This window comes from Megalobrama amblycephala, linkage group LG17, assembly GCF_018812025.1.
Source record: "Megalobrama amblycephala isolate DHTTF-2021 linkage group LG17, ASM1881202v1, whole genome shotgun sequence".
In the NCBI taxonomy this organism is placed as follows: domain Eukaryota; kingdom Metazoa; phylum Chordata; class Actinopteri; order Cypriniformes; family Xenocyprididae; genus Megalobrama; species Megalobrama amblycephala.
The window spans coordinates 30350618-30374172 of record NC_063060.1 but is presented as its reverse complement, the minus strand read 5'-3'; the positions used below and the strand labels follow the sequence as shown (position 1 = coordinate 30374172).

General features: G+C 35.9%; 1 protein-coding gene across 1 annotated transcript; it reads left to right on the top strand.

The window, feature by feature from the left end:
- Positions 1-7742: 7742 nt before the first annotated feature.
- afg3l2 (AFG3-like AAA ATPase 2) lies at positions 7743-19130 on the top strand. Its single transcript, XM_048163479.1, has 17 exons — positions 7743-7956; positions 8743-8836; positions 8932-9012; positions 9116-9243; positions 10614-10766; positions 10873-10947; positions 11438-11562; positions 11765-12038; positions 12131-12268; positions 12371-12524; positions 13555-13662; positions 14476-14601; positions 14692-14802; positions 14946-15061; positions 15163-15363; positions 17456-17650; positions 17758-19130. Exons 1-17 carry the CDS (start codon positions 7864-7866, stop codon positions 17998-18000), a joined length of 2415 nt encoding a protein of 804 aa, XP_048019436.1. The 5' UTR covers positions 7743-7863; the 3' UTR covers positions 18001-19130.
- The last annotated feature ends 4425 nt before the right edge of the window (positions 19131-23555 follow it).

Sequence of the window (23555 nt, the reverse complement as noted above, 5' to 3'; positions counted from 1 at the left end):
TCAGTTCAGCATCTGCCATGCCATAACTGCCATGCTGTGCCTCCAGCTGCCTGTAGGGGTCATGACAAATTATGCTCATACAGTAATGCAAATCCAGACTGAGATTGAATGTTTGGTTTGTTTTTTTCAGGAGAAGCTGTTCTTAAACTTAACCTGTAATTAGAGCTGTCAACACTTGTCACGTCAGTTAAGAGTAAATATGCTGCATTAGTGTATTGAGTCTGCCAGACAGCACTAATAATTTATAGGCTGGAAAGCAATGAGCTAATCATGTAACTATTTTGATTTTATTTTTGAGTCTTTTAACAGATACTTAGGCAGACTGCTTAAAAGGATACAAAGAGAAAGACTGCATTTCTGAGTGGGATTTGCTTTGGATTAAAATATAGACTTTTTAAGGCTATGTATGGACCTTAAAAATCAGTTTGCATTACATAATAATAAGGTTTTGTCCTGTAGCCCTGCAACAGTGATATTGCGAATCTCTCTCTCTCTCTCTCTCTCTCTCTCTCTCTCCTGCTTATATAATATGCATAAATATTTAAATTCAAATGAGATTGACTGATTTTTATTTTTCTCCAATTAAGGGGTAGTGGAGAATCATTTGTGCATGGAGGCTATTACAGACAAAAACACTCAAACAGTTAAATTTCTATCTCTTCAAACATGCCTATAAAACCTGGGACACATTCTCTGTGGTTTGAGGTGTTTACACGTAGAACTGTTGTTGGAGATTTAAAGATTGCATTTGTCAAAGAATTCCTTTGCTGACTGATAGTGATCAAGGAACACATTTTACTGGCAAAATGTAATGCTCTCGATGCAGATCTCATATCTGTTATGTGATAGCTGAGTATAAAACAAACATTCCAAGTCAGTTTTTTTTTGTGTAAAATATATCAGATGCTTTCTGAACAAGCCGCCATGCACTTTAGCCTCGTATGCAAGCGCCCACCGGCAATGCAAAATTACAAGCATGTTTGTAAGGTCATTTTTGAGATTGTTAAAAGGGAACTTATTAATTGACCACTCCCTGATTGGATCAATAGACCAACCAGTTAAAAGGAAAAAGACAATATATTTCATGTATCTTCATTTTTACAAATGTCAACGTCATATGAACTGATTTGTGATTGATTTAATCTTAGAAATAGTTAAAGAAATTCTTTTGTTGAGCTGTGGTCATTTCTGCATATTTTAGAATTTGGGCTACAGCATGGAACACAAATGGAATGTATCAGAACATCATGCTTTATACAATCAACATGTTTGCTGCTAAGTTCAATTGCAAGTACTATTCGCCTTTATAATGAACTTAAAGGGATAGTTCACCCAAAAATGAAAATGTGATGTTTATCTGCTTACCCCCAGCGCATCCAAGATGTAGGTGTCATTGTTTCTTCAGTAGAACATAAATGATGATTTTTAACTGCAACCGCTGCCATCTGTCAGTGGTATAATGCAAGTCAGCGGGAACTTGGACTATAAGAGTAAATAAAACACGATAGACAAGTCCAAATTAAACCCTGCGGCTCGTGACGACACATTGATGTCCTAAGACACGAAACGATCGGTTTGTGCGAGAAACCGAACAATATTTATATAATTTTTTACATCTAATACACCACTATGTCCAACTGCATTCATCACTCGATTCGTTTGGTCTTCACTTGCTCTGACAGCGGCAGTGATGTCTCGCGCATATACTTCAATGAGTGCTAGACATCACTGCCGTTGTCAGAGACCAAATGAATCGAGTGATGAATGCCGTTGGACATAGTGCTGTTTTAGAGGGTAAGCAGATAAACATCAAATTTTCATTTTTGGGTGAACTATCCCTTTAAGTAATGTCATTTGTCTTCAAGGCCTGGTTTCACAGACAGGGCTTAGATTAAGCCAGGATTAGGCCTTAGTTCAATTAGGACATTTAAGTAGCTTTTATAAACATGCCTTAGCAAAAACATTACTGGTGTGCATCTTGAGACAAAACAATGGCACTGACATATTTTAAGATATGTCAGTGCAAGTTGCTTTCAGTTAAAACAGCTCAAAAAGGCATTTTAGTCTGGGACTAGGCTTAAGCCTTGTCTGTGAAACCAGGGGTAAGCCCTCAGTGTTTCCTCAGAAACTGAACAGAGTATTGAATTTTGTCACCTTCTAGTAAAGTAAATCACAAACTCAAGTATGTGTAGCCCAGAGGGTTAAGCAGATTTCAGAGGGTGATTTAGAGAATTACAAACTATTACTTGAAAATGATTATTGTGAAATCCCTTTCAGGTTTAAGAAAGAAAATGATATGTTTAAGTTGTGTTAATTTGTGTAAATGACAGTGATAGTGTAATATATGTGCAAATAGTGCACTCCAAAAAGTATAAACCTTACAGCAGTGTATTTATTACTGTGGACCCTACTGGATTCAAAGAAAAAGTAAAAAAAATAATAATATATATATATATTTAGTGTTGCTTATTTTCATAAAGGGCAGCAAGTCACATGTGACCTAGCAGGTACTTCCCAGTTATCATTCTTAGACAAAATGCTGTATGTAATGCATGCTTTAAGTTTACTCATTTTTAAAGTATGCAGCTTTTGAAAAATAACCTGTCACCTGTGAGTCACAGATGATTGGTCATTATATCCGGTTGTCGACATATGCATGCAACGCATGTCACGCAGAGTGAATGCTGGCAGAGCTGAGATCTGAGATATCAAAGATACCTGCCTGGTCAAATACTTTACAGAAGAATGTCAGTGTTAATTCATGTGTAACTCTTACTGTGAATGTCTTGTCATCTGTCACACTTAGTGTATGATTTTGCTTGACCTCTATACAACAATAGTCATGCAGTAGTGCATATAGCTGTGTGCTGTTCTGCCAATCAGCAGTCCCATTCATGGCTGGCTTACCCTCCAAGCAGCGTCAGCTCTGGGATGAGTGCATTTTAACATTAGGCCAATCTGCAGCCTCAGGAAGAGGGGCCTTATTCCCCAAATCCATCTCTATGTTGAAGGGGCCGAGGATAAGAATGCAGACAGGAGGCAGCATTTTGTGCCTTGGCTACAATAATCTGATTAGTTTGATCTAAAACATATTTAATAAAAACAGAGTAATGTGCATAAAAATGTAAATTTAAAAGATGGCTGGCTAGAAATATAGAATATGATCATTTACAAATCAATATATATATATATATACATACACACAATGTAAAAAAAAAATAGTGAAATTTACAGTAAAAACAACTGGGCAGCTGTGGTTGCCAGAAATTTACCGTAAAAATAGGATAGCAACATTTTAGGTTTTACAGAATTAACTTAAATTTACAGTAAAAAACTTACTTTATTAACTGATATAATTTTAATATTCCAACCTATATCAGTTTTGTATCTTTGTAATGAACTGATAACCACGAAATTTGAGGTGGTGATGAGAAGGTCAAATGCAATAAAATCAAGAATCTGTGATTTGTTAATTCTCTTGAACCTTTTTTAAAGGGTTAGTTCACCCAAAAATGAAAATTCTGTCATTTATTACTTACCCTCATGCCGTTCCACACCCGTAAGACCTTCGTTAATCTTGGGAACACAAATTAAGATATTTTAGTTGAAATCCGATGGCTCCGTGAGGCCTTCATAGGAAGCAATGACATTTCCTCTCTCAAGATCCATTAATGTACTAAAAACATATTTAAATCAGTTTATGAGTACAGTGGTTCAATATTAAAGGTCCCGTTTTTCGTGTTTTTTTGAAGCTTTGATTGTGTTTATAGTGTGCAATATAACATGTGTTCATGTTTCACGTGTAAAAAAACACAGTATTTTTCACATAATTTACTTATCTGTATACCGCTGTTTCCACTGTCATAAAAACGGGCTGATGACTTCCTTGTTCTATGAAGTCCCTCCTTCAGAAATACGTAACGAGTTCTGATTGTGCCAGCAGTTCCTGTGTTGTGATTCGACAGCAGTTTAGCGCTCCTTGCCCGGAAAGGTCACGCCTCTTACCATAATGTGGAGATGCACGCGCTCAGTGTTATTGTAAACATGTCTTTAATTTTACCCTATCAATTTGAGCCGGAATCAGACCCGGTGATTGGACTGCGGGATGAAAATAACAGCGTTTCGACGACATGGCGACAAACACACTCTACAAACGCAACTCTTGTGTATTCCTGTGGGCGGAGGTTAGTCAAAAAAACGATTTTAGTGACGTCATTAAAGAAGGAAGTAGAGGGATGTAGTCCAAACTGGCCGTTCGATGTAGGCGACTTCTGTTAAATAAAATATCTCGCTTGGCATTGAACTTTGAGCTTTAAAATTTTACAGATTTTATTTATACTCTAACAACAACATTACACACTAACTAAAGTTTGAAACATGGGATCACGAAGAACGGGACCTTTAATATTATAAAGCGACGAGAATATTTTTGGTGCGCCAAAAAAAAAACAAAATAGCAAATTATTTAGTGATGGCCGAATTCAAAACACTGCTTCAGGAAGCATCGGATCATAAATGAATCGGTGTATCGAATCTTCTGTTCGGAGCACCAAAGTCACATGATTTCAGCTGTTGGCAGTTTGACACGCGATCTGAATCATGATTCGACACACTGATTCATTTTTGCTCCGATGCTTCCTGAAGCAGTGTTTTGAAATCGGCCATCACTAAATAAGTCATTATTTTGTTTTTTTTGGCGCACCAAAAATATTCTCGTCGCTTTATAATATTAATATTGAACCACTGTACTCACATGAACCGAATTTAAATATGTTTTTAGTACCTTTATGGATCTATGGAGGCCTCACGGAGCCATCGGATTTCAACTAAAATATCTTAATTTGTGTTCCGAAAATTAACGAAGGTCTTACGGGTGTGGAACGACATGAGGGTAAGTAATAAATGACAGAATTTTCATTTTTGGGTGAACTAACCCTTTAATGGCACACTTATGTAGTTTTCGCCTCTAGAGGTCACTTATTCAAAACACAGGCATAGCTTGATGACGCCTTGATTTCGTAGAATCATGGGAGGTGTTGTCTTCACGTCCTCAGACAGTGAAAAAGAATGAAAGACGAGCGACACACGACACGGATCGAGAGCAGTGGAGCTTTTATTATGCCGCAGACATACGCTTCTGCTTCTTCCAGTCATGAGTATGTGGGATAACGCAGCGCTGTTTTATCATATTAGATACATTTGTTTTGAAAGTTGTTATGCGACTCTGTGCGTTCGCTCTGCACTTGTTGCACACTGCAGTAAGCTAGATCGATATTAGGCATGGTAAACATGGTACTCGTGTTAAATTAAAAAAAACAAGATTTAAACAATAAGACTTGCTGTGTAGAGCTATATAACATGATTAGTTTTCTGTGGATGAATGTATCCAAACAGTTGCTCACCTGTCTAATAAAACACATAATATATTAAAGCGTCTTTGGTGTTTCCATGGTTTAAATCGAGGATAACATGGGTATTTATGATTTATGATTATGACATATATTGCCATCAAGACGACATCGTTCCTGGGAAGCAAGAAAATGTCAGGCCTCATTCTGCACATGCTACAACTGAGTGGTTTCTTTTCTTTTCATCCATAGAGTGGATGTGCTTGACTGGCCTGCCTGCAGTCCAGATATGTCTCTTACTGAAAATGTTTGGCACATCATGAAAAGGAGAATCAGACAATGATGACCACAGAAAATTTTACGTGCAAAACAAGTGATTAAAAAGTGTAAGTAAAAAGAAAGGTGTAAACATGCCTCTGTCCCAACTTTCTTTGGAGCGTGTTGCAGCCATCAAAATCAAAATATGTTTATATTTACAAAATACAAATAAGTTGGTTAGTGAAAACTTTGGAAATCTTTTCTTTGTACTTTTGTCAGTTAAATAACGATTCTTGATTTTAATGGATTTTACAAAATGTCACAACTTTTCTGGAAATGGGGTTGTACCATAAAAAAAACCCCTAACAGATTAAGTTATTAAGTTATTTGAAAAAATTTAGTTATTTCATTGAAAATACATCAAATGTGAAGTGTAACACAGGGGATTCTGTGAATGTCATTTTATGGTTTTAAATTTTCACTGTTAAATAAGCAATGATTTGTTTTGTTTTTTTCACTTACAAAACAGTACATTTAACTTACTATTAAACAATTAACTAGTCTTTACTGTCGCATTTTACAGTCTTTTACCGTTGAAGTCTCAATTATTTTTTATATATGGAGTTATGTTTAAAGTAACTCCTACCTTTGAACATTTTTGAAAAACACAATATAACTTTTTTAAACACATATTATATTAATATAAAATTGTTGATTGTTGATTTAGGTCACTCTTTCATTTTAGTTTCTATATGTGAATTTAGAGGAACTGAAACTGAAATGCATGTTATTGATACTATGGAACAGAGCATGCATGGAATGCTCACAAACTTATCATCCTACGCAGGCTCTTTCATAACATTAACCACCTGCAAATCTTCTGCTGTGCTACTATTACACAGATTTCAATATGTTGATGATTTAATAAGTCAACAAAATGTTCTGGTTTACATTTCAACACTGTGCTGCATTCAGATAAAGTAACACATTATTTAGAAGAAAAGTCTTGTATATTGATCATTTATACTGTACTTATAGACATGAATGGTCTATAACTGGAGGAAAATTTTTAAAAGCATATTTTTTATTATAACTTAATCTAGAGGATTTGGCTCCTTAAACAAGGAAAACCTAACAATGGAACAAGAATGTGATCATTCCAGTTGGGCAAGATGGAGTGCCAAGTCAAAGACTTCGGGAAACATGTTGCTTCATGCTTTGCTACACTTTACTGACAGTGTTTTGCTCTGTCCTTTACTGTGACCCTGCTACAACCCTTCTGAAAAAACACGGGGGCCATGTTTAAATTTGGCCCCGCAGTCTATACAGATAATAAATGGATTAGAGAGCAAAAGAAGTAATTCTCTTAACATTATCAGTCTTTCCGTAATTGTCCTAAATAGGAGTATGCTGTAAACAATTCCCCACATTATTCACTTTTGGTATAAATGAGATAGAACAATTGTATCTTTCTTTAACAATAAAAAGTATGTTATTCAGTGAAAACAGTACTCTTTAATGAGGAGAGCATAAACGATTTATTTCAAAACTCCCATTGACTAACATTTCAGATTGAAATATTTTCCCATTGGCTGATGTCATGATGTCATCATCCCGTGAGCTAGATTTTCACCATATAGTGCCTATTTTTTTTTATTTTTTTTTATCTTCTTTACATTTCTGTATTTTTGTACAACAATTAAATTCATGTTTTATGTAAATGATGAATATGAAATATGATTCCTAAATGGAATAATAGCTTTTTCTTACTCCAAGGTGAAAAAAGTGAATTAAAAAAGTTCAAAACTTAAGTTTATAGTCTACAAAAAATATTTAATGACTCTAAAATGTAAAAAAAAAGAAAAAAAAAAAGAAAAAAAAAAGTACAATTTGAATAGGCTACACTATTCAAAATAAACTTCACTGCGTATTATATAATAGTAAATAATGTAAGGCAAATAAAGTTAGGCTATCAAAATGACGTTTAATTCAGCAATTGAAAACATGTTCAGAAGAGGTTTAATTTATTTAATGTAACATTAATGACACATTTAACTAACAGAATAAAAAAATAAAGAGAAAGTGAAGGAAAATACCGCCAGACCACAGAGGGTTAACTATAGATATTTACATCACCAGCGTGCACCGGAAGTAAATCGCAATGGACCGCAGTCAATTTCAAGTTCATGTTGTCAAAACTTTTCGTCCGATGTCTTGTTTTGTGTATTGATCAGAGTCACAGGCGCACAGTGCCATAATGGCACACCGATATCTGCATCTGTCAAGAGGCTGCAGGAACCTTCTCCACGCTCTGCTGCCAAATGTCAGATCAACAAACCGTGTGCAATCGGTAAATGTGCAGCTTGACTGTGTTTCTCTGGATCTTTAATCGTCCATGAACGCATCACCGCCTTCAACATATGCAGTGATCTTATGTTGCAAATACGCATGTTATCGTTCGTGTCATCGGTGTGTCTTGTCTGTTGCTGACTGCAGTGTTATAGACCGGAGAGTTTGTTAGTAAACAAGGGTCGGCCTGTGTGACATTGCGTTGGGTAACACGTTTAGCTCTTGTTATGTCACAGTTTTTCACATTGAATCTGTTATACCTTCAAATCTAACGAAGACAGCGTCCAAAACAACAGTCATTGCTTGTCTAATGTTTCAGTAATTCATGTAAACATTGTTTTTATAGATATAAAAACAATTCAGAACCTTCTTATTTCACTGCTTGTTTTCATAGTGGCTGTTGAAAATAGTAGTTACATAATTCCCAATGAGGTAAAATTACAAATGGCATAATCATTAAAAGCACTTTTACACTGAAAAGATACTTCAGGCATTTGAGCTTCACTGGCAAAACCCTCTAGAGACTCTTAAAAAGGCTCAGTAAACCGTAAGTTCCTTCAAGAGGTATGAACACTCTCAAAGTCACGGTCTTCTTTCAGTAAACTATGGAAAGGCTTTGAAACACAATATTTGAGGAACCTAGACATTCTCCAAATGGCTTCACTGTACGGCAATCTGTGGGACCAAAATGTGCTTTGAGTCTCTTTTATTTTATTATTTGCAGCAGTCTGTTGTTCAGCAGTTGTGATTATTTATATTGATCATCTCAATTAATTTGCTTTTGAAGGTTCAGGGTGTTGGACAAATTGCCCTAGACAGAAGTTCCTTGCTCTCTCAGGTCTTGGGCACCTATAGAAGATTATGCTCCAAACCTCCCAAAGGTGTGGGAATCACATGAATTATGAAATTGAGGTGCTCAAAGCTGGGTCATTCCTAGACTCTTCTGCTAATAATGTTGTATCTTCTTTCATTGAAGGATTTGAAAAATACTTCCCTAATAATAAAAATGGTAGTCCAAAAAACGGTGAGCCCAAGCCATCCAATGGAGAAGTCAAAGGTAATATCTCTCATAAGCTTATTATGCATGTTAATCGGCTTTTATATGATGCCCTTCGACATAGGATATAATCATGCCGTTTTCTGTATCTGTTTTAACCCAGAGGCCAAACCAACCAATGCTCATAAGACCGCTGGTGGAAGTGGAAGTAGTGGAGGAGGAGGAGGAGGAGGAGGAGGAAAAAGAGGAGGGCGGAAAGATGAATCCACTTGGTACAGCCGTCTCCAAAAGGTTAAACATTGTGTAGTAATAATTATATAAGTAATATTAGGCTTATTGAAACATATTAAAAGTGCCCTCAAATGTTTTTTTACAAGATGTAATATAAGTCTAAGGTGTCCCCTGAATGTGTCTGTGAAGTTTCAGCTCAAAATACCCGATAGATTTTTTTTTTAATGAATTTTTTAACTGCCTATTTTGGGGCATCATTAAATATGAGCCGATTTATGCTGCTGCCCCTTTAATTCTCATGCTCTCCGCCCACGGAGCTCGCGCTTGCCTTAAACTGTGCATAAACAAAGTTTACACAGCTAATATAACCCTCAAATGGATCTTTACAAAGTGTTCGTCATGCATGCGGCATGCATGCGTCGGATTATGTGAGTACTGTATACTGTTATATTGTTTACATTTGATTCTGAATGAATTTGAGGCTGTGCTCCGTGGCTAACGGCTAATGCTACATTGTTGGAGAGATTTATAAAGAATGAAGTTATGTTTATGAATTATACAGACTGCAAGTGTTTAAAAATGAAAATAGCGACGACTCTTGTCTCCGTGAATACAGTAATAAACGATGGTAACTTTAACCACATTTAACAGTACATTAGCAACATGCTAACGAAACAGTTTACAAATATCACTAAAAATATCATGTAATCATGGATCATGTCAGTTATTATTGCTCCATCTGCCATTTTTCGCTATTGTTCTTGCTTGCTTACCTAGTCTGATGATTCGGCTGTGCTGCTCCAGATGTTAATGCCTGCCCTTGTCTAATGCCTTGAACATGGGCTGGCATATACAAATGTTGGGGGCGAACATATTAATGATCCCGACTGTTGCGTAACAGTCGGTGTTATGTTGAGATTCGCCTGTTCTTCGGGGGTCTTTTAAACAAATGAGATTTATATAAGAAGGAGGAAACAATGGAGTTTGAAACTCAGTGTATGTCATTTCCATGTACTGAACTCTTGTTATTTAACTATGCCAAGATAAATTCAATTTTTCATTCGAGGGCACCTTTAAAAAGCTTGTTTACTACTCTGTTTACTGAGGCAGATGTCATGATATTTACCTCAAGTACTTCTTTCATATCTTACTACAACATTCATGTTATTTTGAATTTATTTTTCCATTGATTTAATGTAACAGAAGTAGGGACAAATCTTTTCTCTCATATTGTTTTCACCGGAAGATCGAGTAATGACATTTTGAATTTGAACAAGGTAAAAAAAAAATGTCTTCATGCTCTTTAAAAAAAAAAGAAACATATGCATGGATGAATCGTTTAAAGTAATATCTATAACATCCATTGAGCGAATTTCCATTTCATTCAGATTTGAAATACACGCTCTTATTTCTCTGTCACTCTCTTGCAGGGTGATATGCCATGGGACGATAAAGAGTTTCGCATGTATTTCCTTTGTGGAACGGCCTTCTGGGCAGCTGTCACATATTATTTCTTCTTTCGAGATGGAGGAAGGGAGGTCACCTGGAAAGACTTTGTAAATGGTTATCTTGCTAAAGGAGTGGTATGTAATCATATTTAATTTGTTTTCTCAATGAATGTTGTTTGATGTTTCTTTCTAGCTACACTTGAACTTTGACTTGTGAAGTTGTGTATTGTATTTTTTCTAGGTTGACAGATTGGAGGTTGTAAACAAACGATATGTAAAAGTCATCTTTACCCCTGGTAAAACTCCAGTTGATGGGGTGAGTTCTAGGGGGATTTTACATATTGTGTTTATTATTTTTAGATAGTCTTTGATAACCAAGGCAATGGCCATATAATCATATAAGCACAGACTGTATGGCTGACATACTCTTCCGTTCAAAATTTTGGGGTCATTAAGATTTCAAATAAATGGTGTTCTTTTGAAATTTCTATTCATCAAAGAATCCTAAAAAAGTATATCAGTTTTCACAAATGTATTGTTGACCATTGGATGCTGAAAATTCAAGAATAAATTACATTTTAAAATAAAGTAGAAAAAAAAATATTTTAAATTGTAATATTTCACAATTTTATATTTTCTTTCTGTATTTTTCACCAAATAAAGGCAACCTTAGTGAGCAGAAGAGACTTCTTTCAAAAACATAAATTCTTATTGAGCGGTACTGGATGTGTGGTATACATTTCTCAGGTCTATAAAGACAATCGTGATAATGACACACAGTGAACTGTGATCCTTTCTTCAAACAGCAATATGTGTGGTTCAACATCGGCAGCGTGGACACATTTGAGCGGAACCTAGAGACTGCTCAGCTAGAGATGGGTATTGAAGGAGAGAACAGACTGCCGGTGGTCTATTCCACAGAAAGTGATGGGTGAGATATTGACTTAAATGGGCAACTATACATTTCCTAATGGAAGCAGTTTAGAGATAATTTTAAAGATAGGACAAAACATAATTTAGGAAAGGACATCAAAATTCATTGTTTTGGTTCAAGTATCATTAGTCAAACCAGGGGATAAAATGCTACAAAGTTTTGTTTTTTATTTTCAGTCTTATTCTTCTGTCATTTTCAGGTCGTTCCTCCTTAGCATGTTGCCCACCATACTGATCATTGGGTTCTTGCTGTTCATGCTGAGGAGAGGGCCAGCCGGGGCAGGGCGGCCGGGGAGGGGAATGGGTGGGCTCTTCAGCGTCAGTGAGACCACGGCCAAAGTACTACGAGACGAGATTGACGTCAAGTTCAAGGATGTGGCTGGCTGTGAGGAGGCCAAGTTGGAGATCATGGAATTTGTTAACTTCCTTAAGAACCCAAAACAGTACCAGGATTTGGGTGCCAAGATTCCAAAGGTAGCACAAGACTTTTAAATAGCATTGCATAACTGGCTAATTTAGTAAGAGTGAACTGAGATTTCAACATAATGTTTAATCTTCTTGTTTAGGGGGCTATTTTGACAGGACCCCCGGGCACGGGAAAGACTTTACTAGCCAAAGCCACTGCAGGAGAGGCCAACGTCCCCTTCATCACTGTGAATGGATCAGAGTTCTTAGAAATGTTTGTAGGGGTTGGGCCAGCCAGGGTAAGTACATTTTCTGTATCTTATTATGAGCTTTATGGTCTTTAGTATGCTTTCTTACAAACTTAGTTCACAATGTGACTAAAACACTCTCTTTATGGGTAGGTTCGGGATCTCTTTGTATTAGCTCGGAAGAATGCCCCATGCATTCTCTTCATAGATGAGATCGATGCTGTTGGAAGAAAGAGAGGCAGAGGCAACTTCGGTGGACAGAGTGAACAAGAGAACACACTCAACCAGTTACTAGTTGAGATGGATGGTTTGTATCTGAAATACAGTAGTTTCCATGATTGATTAATGCTTTGATTTTAGGTGCTCTTATACATTGTAATTTCTTAGGGTCATAAATCCTAATCAAATTATGACTATTTTATTAGTCTCAAACTTTAAGGGCCCTATCATACATCTGGCACAATGCGGCGCCAGGCACGACGCAAGTTTTTATGCTAGTTTCAGCCCGACGTGTTATCATTTTCACGTCCTGCGCCACATTGTATAAATAGCAAATGCATTTGCGCCCATAGGCGTGCTGGTCTGAAAACGAGGTGTGATCAGGTGCATTGTTGGCATGTTGCTATTTTGAAGGCAACTGAAATAGACTGCGCCATTGATCAACTGAAACCTGGTCTAAAGTCAATGGCGCAATATTTTTTTGTTATTTAAAGAGTGTGTTAGTAATATGTGCGTATACGCGGGTGCACAACGCACGTACACTCTGCTTATTATACACCTAGGGATGCGCAGCAGCACACAAACATGCAAATATTAAAAATAAAATGATTACAATGTAAAAGATTATTATTGTGTGCATAAAGATATAAATGCTTTGGCGGAATCCGGCTTTTCCCGTAGATGGTCTGGTCACGCGCTTTAACCTCGTGCACAGGCAGATCCGTTTCCTCGCTAGGAGACATTCAGTTTTTCTGCTTGCAAGTTCTGCCATGTAAATAGAGAATCCGCCATGGCGCGAGGGAAACTGGCTTTTAAAGGGAATGGGAGATGAGACTCTGGTTTATTGCATGTTACGCCCAAAACACACCCATTACTCATTATGAGAATAGGGACAACCCTTTTAGACCATGCGCCGGGTGCACCGACCATTTTTCCTGTCGTTAAACTAGCAAAAGTGGATTCGGACACGCCCTAAGTGCACTTTAGACCATGCGCTTAGATTGTTAAAATAGGGCCCTAAATCTTTCATGTGTAGGATCATAGCAATATTTAAAGTTGGTAATAAAAATGTGATGTAATTATATATGCTAATTTATATCTCTTTCTCTCCTGTATAGGATTTAACACTGCTACCAATGTTGTAGTGCTGGCAGGCACCAATAGACCGGATATTCTAGATCCAGCTCTGATGAGGCCTGGACGCTTTGATAGACAGATATATATCGGTAAGAGTTTTTGTCACCTGTCAATGTTTCGTTTTTTTTTAAAAGTAGATTTTAAAGTTTATCCTTTGAACTTTTGGAGAACTTTAATTGCAGTCTATTAAAACATTTCCCTCATTAAGTATGAATTTATTCTGTAAAAAATATATTTATTGTTTTAAAAATAACTATACACTACCATTTAAATGTTTAAGGTGGTTAAGATTTTTTAATATTTTGGAAAAGTCTCTTATGCTCACCAAGGCTGCATTTATTTGTTTAAAAATACAGTAAAAACAGTAACATTGTAAAATATTATTACAAATTAAAAAATTATTAAAAACATTATTACAAATTGTAAAATATTATTACAAATTAAAACGACTGTTTTCTATTTGAATATATTTTAAAATTTATTGTTATTGTTTTCCTGTGATGCAAAGCTGAATTTTCAGTATCATTACTCCAATCTTCAGTGTCACATGGTCATTCTAATATGCTGATTTGCTGACCAAGAAACATTTACTATTATCAATGTTGAAAACAGTTGTGCTGCCTAATATATATATATATATATATATATATATATATATATATATATATATATATATATATATAATTATTATTAATTTTTTTTTTTTTTGGGAAATTATGATTCAGTTTTTTTCAGGATTCTTTTAATGAATAGAAAGTTCAATTATATAATTAGAAATCTTTTGTGACATTATAAATGTCTCTACTGTCACTCTTTATCAATTGGATGCATCCTTGCTGAATAAAAATATTAATTTCTTAAAAAAAGTATATTTTATTTTATATATTGCATAATGATTGCAGGGCCACCGGATATCAAAGGCAGAGCCTCTATATTCAAAGTCCATCTGAGACCACTAAAGCTGGAGGCAGATTTGAACAGAGAAAGTCTGGCAAGGAAAATGGCTGCTCTGACACCCGGTTTTTCAGGCATGTAAAGACTTTTTATATATTTGGTTTTCAAAAGTTGTTTATGAGCTGTAAACTGAGCTTCACTGCTCACTGATTTTTCTCTGACAGGTGCGGACATCGCTAATGTGTGCAACGAGGCTGCGCTAATTGCAGCCCGCCACCTTTCTGATGCCATCAACCAAAAACACTTTGAGCAAGCCATTGAACGAGTAATTGGGGGTAAGTGACAGATGTGAAATTTGAAAATCACACTTTAATTCTTGGTTTAACATATTTTTAGCTAAATGTAATATTTCTATATTAGACCGCATGCATAGTTTTTTTGTGACGTTCATATAATTATAAGACCTCTGCATGTTTAGGACTTGAGAAGAAGACACAGGTGCTGCAGCCAGATGAGAAGAAGACAGTGGCTTACCATGAGGCTGGTCATGCTGTAGCTGGCTGGTTCCTTGAGCACGCTGACCCTTTGCTTAAAGTAAAACTCCCATTTACCCACCTGTACTTAATACTCCGATACTGTTCTGCACTGAAACTGTCCTTTTTCAGTGTACTCAGCCATATCATTGGTCATTTCAGGTGTCCATCATCCCACGTGGGAAGGGTTTGGGCTATGCCCAGTATTTGCCTAAAGAGCAGTACCTGTACACCAAGGAGCAGCTTTTGGACAGGATGTGCATGACACTGGGTGGACGTGTGTCTGAGGAGATCTTTTTTGGCCGCATTACCACAGGGGCACAGGATGACCTGAAGAAGGTGACACAGAGTGCCTATGCACAGGTGGGTCAGACATCTATGTGATTGATTGCCTGTTTGGAAAGTATCAGTGGTGGTTCATACATAGTAAATAGATAATTTCTGACAATCTGATTTGCATTTAATAGGATTTTACTTCAAGTTTTTTGTTATAATGCATGTCATTTTATTTTCATTCCTTAAGAATTAAAAAATCGTTAGCCTCATAGCATAATTGCCCAGATCATATTTCAAAGGCAGATATCACAATTTGGCCAAATAAATGACTTGGGCAATTATGCTATGAGGCTAACGAAATGCATTTGATGGGAAAACAAGTATATATGAGTCAAAATTCAGTGCTTGTAAAATCAAAATTAACTAAAAAAAATCCATTAATCATTATCAGCACTATATATATTATACACACACTAATGGTCAAAAGTTTTTTGAACACTAAGATTTTAAAAGAAGTGTCTTCTGCTCACCAAGGCTTCAATTATTTGATCCAAAATACAGCAAAAACAGTAATATTGTGAAATGTTTTTTCCAACTTAAAATAACTGTTTCCTATTTCAATATATTTTAAAATGCTATTTATTTCTGTACTGGCAAAGCTGAATTTTCAGCATCATTACTCCAGTCTTCAGGGGATGTAACAGCATTATCAATTTTGTGATAAAAGCTTTCTATTTCAGATAAATGCTGTTCTTTTGAACTTTCTATTCATCAAATAATCCTGAAAAAAACAACATTTTCAACATTGATAATAATAATAAATGTTTCTTGAGGAGCAAATCAGCATATTAGAATGATTTCTAATGGATCATGTGACACTGAAGACTGGAGTAAATATGAAGAAAATTCAGTTTTGCCATCACAGAAATAAATTGTATTTTAAAATATATTCCAATAGAAAACAGTTATTTTAAATTGTAAAAATATTTCACAATATTACTGTTTTTGGATCAAATAAATGAATCCTTGGTCAGCAGAAGACACTTCTTTTAAAAACATTAAATCTTACTGTTCAAAAACTTTTTTTTACTATTGGGTGCAGGACACTATATTTCATTTATGTAAGTGAGGAAAGCAAAATAAAGTAAACTGTGACATTTTATACCCAAAAATTCTTCATACAGTGGACTACCAGTAAAATTGCTAAGAATTTGGGACCAAAAATTATTCAGACATTTTGACCTGACCATGTTTTGCTTAAGTGTTATCTGAAATAATTAAGATTATTTTTTTCTGACACAGTTTAACTCTGAGATCTTGCCATATTTTATTACCATTTTTTTTTATAGTGAATAAACTGTAATAATGAATGAAATGTTCAAGGTGTCTAAATAAATTTTGGTTTGACTGTATATATTTTTGGGGTCTTTTTAAAAAAGAAATTAATACATTTTCTCAGCAAGGAAAAATTAAACTGATCAAAAATGTCAGTGAAGACTGATCTATCTATCTATAAATATATGCATTGTTTTATGTATATTTATATTGTTTAAACAGCTAAGGTAAATAAAGTTGTTGAAATAATGTATATGGAATATTGTAAAAAAAAAAAAAAAAAAAAAAAAAAAAGGGTGAAATTATGGTATATTTATATATCAGTTTACAGACCCCCAGCTGAAAATTGTTACTAAACTAATTGTTAATAAAAATTAACTACAAAAATGAATCATAATCAGCACTATGTATTATACATACACTAATGGTCAAAAGTTTTTGAACACTAAGATTTTTTTAATGTTTTTAAAAGAAGTGTCTTCTGCTCACCAAGGCTTCATTTATTTGATCCAAAATACAGCAAAAACAGTAATATTGTGAAATATTTTTACAACTTAAAATAACTGTTTCCATTTTGAATATATTTTAAAATGCAATTAATTTCTGTGTTGGCAAAGCTGAATTTTCAGCATCATTACTTTACAATGGCAGTGAAGACTATCTATCTATCTATAAATATATGCATTGTTTTATGTATATTTATATTGTTTAAACAGCTAAGGTAAATAAAGTTGGTTAAAAAATGTATATGGAATATTGTAAAAAAAAATGGGGTGAAATTATGGTATGTTTATATATCAGTTCACAGACCCCCAGCTGAAAATTGTTACTCTTCCCTCTACAGATTGTGCAGTTTGGCATGAATGAAAAGGTAGGGCAGGTATCGTTTGACCTGCCGCGACAGGGAGAAATGGTTCTGGAGAAGCCCTACAGCGAGGCCACGGCACGCCTCATCGACACAGAGGTCAGAGACCTCATCAGCATGGCCTATGAACGCACAATGCAGCTGCTCTCGGAGAAGAAGGCTGAGGTGGAGAAGGTACAACATTTTACATTGATTCGTTTTCATCACATCATCATGTCAAAAGAACTGTGTACGCAGAGCAACTGTGAAACTTAACTGTAATTCTCTCTCTTCACCACTAGGTGGCACTGCGTCTACTGGAGAAGGAGGTGCTGGATAAGAATGACATGGTGGAGCTTCTGGGCCGAAGGCCGTTTGCTGAAAAGTCAACATATGAAGAGTTTGTTGAGGGAACGGGAAGCATGGACGAGGACACATCACTGCCAGAGGGCCTGAAGGACTGGAACAAGGAGCGCGGCAGCGAGAAGGAGGAAAGTACGGAGGAGCAGGTGGCCCGACAGATCACTGGTGGTATGCCCTTCTGAGGACATCCGTTCATTGTGACCCTAAAGGGTCAGAGCACTTATTTATGAGATGGGAAACGCTTGTCTGACATGGACCCTGAGGCAAGTACCCTGTTCTTCAGGAGAGCTGTGATTTAAGGGCTCTTACTGTAGTAAGAATCGGACTTATAGTGTACAGTAGGGTACAAACTTTCATGTGCAGAAGTTAATTGTGTTTCAGCAAAATTGAAACAGCTTTGAAAAGGATGAGAAAATCTTCTGTTGAAGGCAGAGTGTATTTTATGTGACATTTGAGCCAAAAAAACAGTTCAGCTCAAGGCTAAAGCACTATAGCTTGTCAAGAAATATTCCCTCTAGTCATTTCAATTTTACCTATCAATGACCAAGAAGACATACAATATATCTATATATATATATACACACACACATATCTTGACGTTTAACAGGAAACATGTTGTATCACTTTTAAGCTTTGCCTCAGTGACATGCACAGGTTGTGTTTTTTCTTTCTGTATGTTAATATTCCAGTTCAAATTTTGTGACCTTTCTGAAAGTCCTTTTTGCAGTGCTGCTTGCTTACTGGCTCTCCAAATGACTGAAATATACGATCATGAATGTTATGAACAGTGCACAAAGTCATTTGTGTTAACTAACATACTCTTTTCTCTGATAGATATGGGTGTCAGCCTTTGGTTTCAGTGTTATTTTATGCAGTTTATGATCACATCCTTTAATTGAATGACAGAGATTTTTGATGTCTTTTCTTCTGTTGAAGTTTATTTGGATCATTTATGGCCCAGGCAGCTGCTCTCCATGATACAGGTTGATTAAACTGTAGTTCAAATCGAAATAGTCGCATAATAAGTCGCATTTGCAATGAAATAGGATGCAAACATACACAAATGATGGAGCAGTAAGCAGTTCATTACGTTGATGATGAGCTTATGAAGGTGATTTTGAGATTCAGTGTTTATTCTACAGTACAAATACAAATCACAAACAATCTTTGAGGGTTTAAACAGAACGGAACGCGTTGTCCTTTTGTGACTACAGCAGGTATCGCTTGATATTACATCTAAATGTGTATTTTGTTCTGTAAAAAAGGTTTTGAACATGTTCGAAAACCTGAATAAATCTACATAAACTTCAAATGGTTTTTCTTTAGTTCTTGATACCTCTATGCATGGCATGAAATGGCTTGTTTTGTTTGGGTCATGGGCTTCAAGTTGCTAGGAGATACACAGATCCACAGCTCCAGACTGAAAGAAAAAATAAAAATCTAGCTGGCACTGATTAACAGGAAAGCTTTGAAAACAACTCTTATGAAAAGGTTCTTTTTGTTGACTCCGCCAAAAAGATTCACAAAACAGCCCTTGCTCATTAGTTAGCATTTGAATCGGACTCAGTAAGTGTATCGTTCAGAGTCGTTCATGAGTTCACAACTGATTTCTTCACAGATGTAATTTTCTAGTTATGTTGATTCAAAAAGAACTGGAAACTGTTGCTGTGAACTGTCCTGCTTTTTCCCCCAACTGTTTTGCAGATATTTACATCAGTGTTATTATAAATTAAATCAAAGTATTAATAAATACTATAATAGCAATACTAAAATAACACTGATTTACATAAATACTGTGAGAATCACAAGAGTGACAGCATCAAATTAGAACAAATTTATACTGAATACAACTAGAATACAACTTAGCTCCTACTCATTTCCTTTTAGGGGCCGATGGCACTCTTGTCATTTTGTTTGTCTGGAGCCCTGAGATTTTAACGAGGATAAATTCCACTCTTTGTTTTGAACTGTTGCTGGAAGCAAATATGGATCATAGTTTTTCTCTCAACAGTTGCAGCGCCCCCATGGGAATCTGGTATGTGTTCAAAGAAAGCACGGGCTTCATTTTTTTTTTTTGTATTCACACGAGCGTTCGTGATGAGTGTTCGTGATAAGCGTTCAAAAATACACCACAGCCCACTTCCAATGGCGTAACATTTACTGGAGCGCTCCGTTTAAACAGCAGTATGAATCAGCCTCTCGCCTGCCGGGGAGGATGTCCACATTTAGACTAGGCAAACATGAAGAGGCTTCCCTCGCTGTCTCCTCTGATTCAGCACTAAATGAAAGTCTTCCCCACACTGTGACATCATCTGCATAGATTAGCAGCTCGCCTCGGGAATGTGGGAACTGCTGGAGTCAAAATCATACTGAAAGTGCTCTGAAAAGTCAAAGGAGATTTTGAATCACCGTTTGTCCTTGTCCCTGTATATGTTGGGTGAGCTGGATGATGTTAGACTATTTGCACTGATCTTACCTGGACAGGAAATTGGACATTTGTGCGTTCAATTTGGCAGACCTCACCTGTACCATTTCCTGGCCAGGTCAAATGATCCTCCTTGAAGGTGAAGTGCGTAATTTCTGCTCCAGTAGCGCCACCAGTATTGTTTTTTTTTAAACTATAGCAGAAGTGTTGGAAGTCATTATTTTTGCAATTCTGTAATGTGCCACTTCACATTTGAAGGGGATAGATCACCCAAAATAAAAAATTCTATCGTCATTTATTCGCCCTCATATCATTCCAAACATTTTTTTTCTTCTTCTGTGGAACACAAAATTAGATATTTTAAAGAATGTTGAGTTTGGACCCTATTGACTTTCATTGTATGGGCAAAAACCACTTTTTTTTTTTCAAAACGTTCATATATATCAAGTTGTGTGTGTGATTTTTAAACCATTAATGACCTTTACCATGTACATGACTACACATTGTTTTTATTCGGCATTATGGTTACAAGGTAGGTATAGATAGGTATGCTTGTCTTGAAGAAGTTGTTTTGCTATGGGTGTCTAAGGTAACAATTGCTTAGCTACTACACTGTGTGCAGAATTATTAGGCAAGTTGATTTTCTGATCATATTTTTTTATAATTAAGATTGATGTGGATTGGAATAACTACTATTAATATGGTAATACAGTAAGGTGTGGGAGTTCATTTTTAGTCCATCTCCTATCCTGAAATGTCCGTCTTGCAAGGGATGTACTAAAAATGATCTTCCAAAACTTAATGCCAGATTCTGGAAGATAAATTCTTCAAACAGTGGTACAAGAGGATGTGGTGCTGGTCCTTCAAGAGTCACTCTCAAGCTGTCTGTCTATAAGGCCTATAAAAACCCAGTCTTCATGTATTTTATTTTATAACACTTCAGCTTGTGATTCTTATTAAGAGCGGGTAATTTTTTTAGGATTCTTTAGCTAAGCTGAGTCTCTGAGATCCTGACAGCTCGCACTTCTGGAGACTCCAGGTAGGTTGGAGTTCTGGAAAATGGTGGCGCTGGAGATTCCTGATGGTTTCACACTTCTTCACCTTAATTATTTTGCAGTTAACATGTGTCTTTTCTTTTCCACCTGTTTTTGTCTGATCCCGCTGACCCAATGAGCATTTTGCTATTCCTTGGTCATGCTTTAACTTTGCAATTTCTAGTTTTGCATTAGTATTGCGTCCTTCTCATGAGTATTTAATAATTTTTGACTTTTCAGTCTGAGTTAAATCCCTTTTTTGGCTCATTTTGCCTGTAAAAGAAAACCTGCCTAATAATTCTGCACACCTGAATATAAGGCATTTTTCATTTCCAGCCTTCATGAACAATTATATATCACTTATAAATGATTAAAAACAATATTTATAGTAGTTATTAAGATTGATGTGGATTGGAATTGGTAAAATGTGCTTGGAAAAAAAATATCAGAAAATCAACTTGCCTAATAATTCTGCACACAGTGTATACATTTTAAAAGTTTGGCATTCACATGATACTTCAGAAATCATTCTAATATGCTGATTTGGTTCTCAAGAAACATTTATTATAATTATCAATATTGGAAACGGCTGGACATTTTTGTGGAAACCGTGAACCTTTTTTTTTTCAGGATTGTTTGATGAATAGAAAGTCCAAAAGAACAGCATTCATTTGAAATCGGAATCTTTAGTGACATTATAAATGTCTTTACTGTCACTTTTGATCAATTTTATGCAGTAAAAGTATTAATTTCTTTCAAAAACAAACCACCTACTGAACCGAAGCCTTTGTAGCGTACACGTGCTATACGACTATCTAGTATAATTTATAAAATAACTGGCGGTTTGCATTGCCTACCAAGTTTACTTTAGGAAGTTTGAGGAAAACTAACTGTTACTCATTCTGGCAGAGAATAACTCACGGACACATGTAAAAACGTGATTGCTTCAGGAGATGCCGAGGCAGTTGGCAGTGAAAGTTGCAAACATGACTGCAGGTGATTCATTGGCGATGATCAGCGTCTGGTGGAGCAGGTAGAGTGATGAAGAGAAAGAGCGAGGGATCCCGCCTACCATCAGTACCACAGCGTCACTCAGCGGGGCCTGACTCATACAGAAGTGTAGTAGTGGGTGAGGACTATCCTGCCAAAACTCACACACACACCAACTCCTTACTGCCTCTTACATCATCAGACTCATAGTTATGACACCATACCATAACACGAGCACAAATACTACAGCAAAGAGCTATTTTTAACAACTTTCAGAGAATAGTTGTCATATTTTTGTTCTTAATTGCAGATGTGGAAAGAACAAAAAGGGTCGTGGGTTTGATTAAAGTAATCGAAGGAAAGATATACACATTTGAAAAATGATATAGAAGAAGAAACACGTGAGAATGCACAGATGATGAAGCCTGTCTTACTCATTCCCAGAGTCCCTCTATGTGTCATCTATAGAGAGAGGAGGCATGGCAGGCAGTAGGATGTGTGATGACACCACCTTATGGGAACCTTTCAGAAATAGCAAACTCACCACACACGCTGCCCAGGCGAACATGTGGCAATGCTAAGAATAAGTGTTTAAGAGTTGAGAATGATCTATTGGAGTGTTGTGTTCCTTTCTACGTGTTAATAAGTCCAGGAATAGATATTTCGTTTTGTTTCCCTTTAAGCTGTAAATCACTACAGTCATTTTTAGAATCACTTCAAAATTTGAATGTGTCAAATATACACTTTTAAATCAAAACAAGAAAACTTGACTGATTAGTCACAACATGGAGGATTAATGATGAGAAAAAGATTTTGAACAGATTGAAAAGTTTGGGCTCATTATGTGTTTTTCTTTTATTGAGCAAAAACACATTAAATAAACCAAAAGTGACTGTAATGACATTTATAATGTTACAAACTTTTTATTCAACAAATATATCAGTTTTATTTTAAATATTAAAGCAGCACAACTGTTTAACATTAAAGGATTAGTCCACTTTTAAATACACTTTTCCTGATAAATTTACTCACCCCCATGTCATCCAAGATGTTCATGTCTTTCTCTCTTCAGTCAAAAAGAAATGAAGGTTTTTGAGGAAAACATTCCAGGATTATTGTCCTTACAGTGGATTTCAATGGCTACCAACAGATTGAAGGTCAAAATTACAGTTTCAGTGCAGCTTCACTGGCTTTAAATGATACCAGATGAGTAATAAGGGTCTTATCTAGCGAATCGATCGGTCATTTTCGAAAAAAATACAACCGTTTATGCTTTATAAACAAAATA

Coding starts and splice junctions, on each gene's coding strand:
- afg3l2 (XM_048163479.1), top strand. CDS start 7,864: ATGGCACACCGATATCTGCATCTGTCAAGAGGCTGCAGGAACCTTCTC. Junction 9,013..9,115: donor ATCCAATGGAGAAGTCAAAG/GTAATATCTCTC, acceptor GTTTTAACCCAG/AGGCCAAACCAACCAATGCT. Junction 10,767..10,872: donor GTTATCTTGCTAAAGGAGTG/GTATGTAATCAT, acceptor TATTTTTTCTAG/GTTGACAGATTGGAGGTTGT.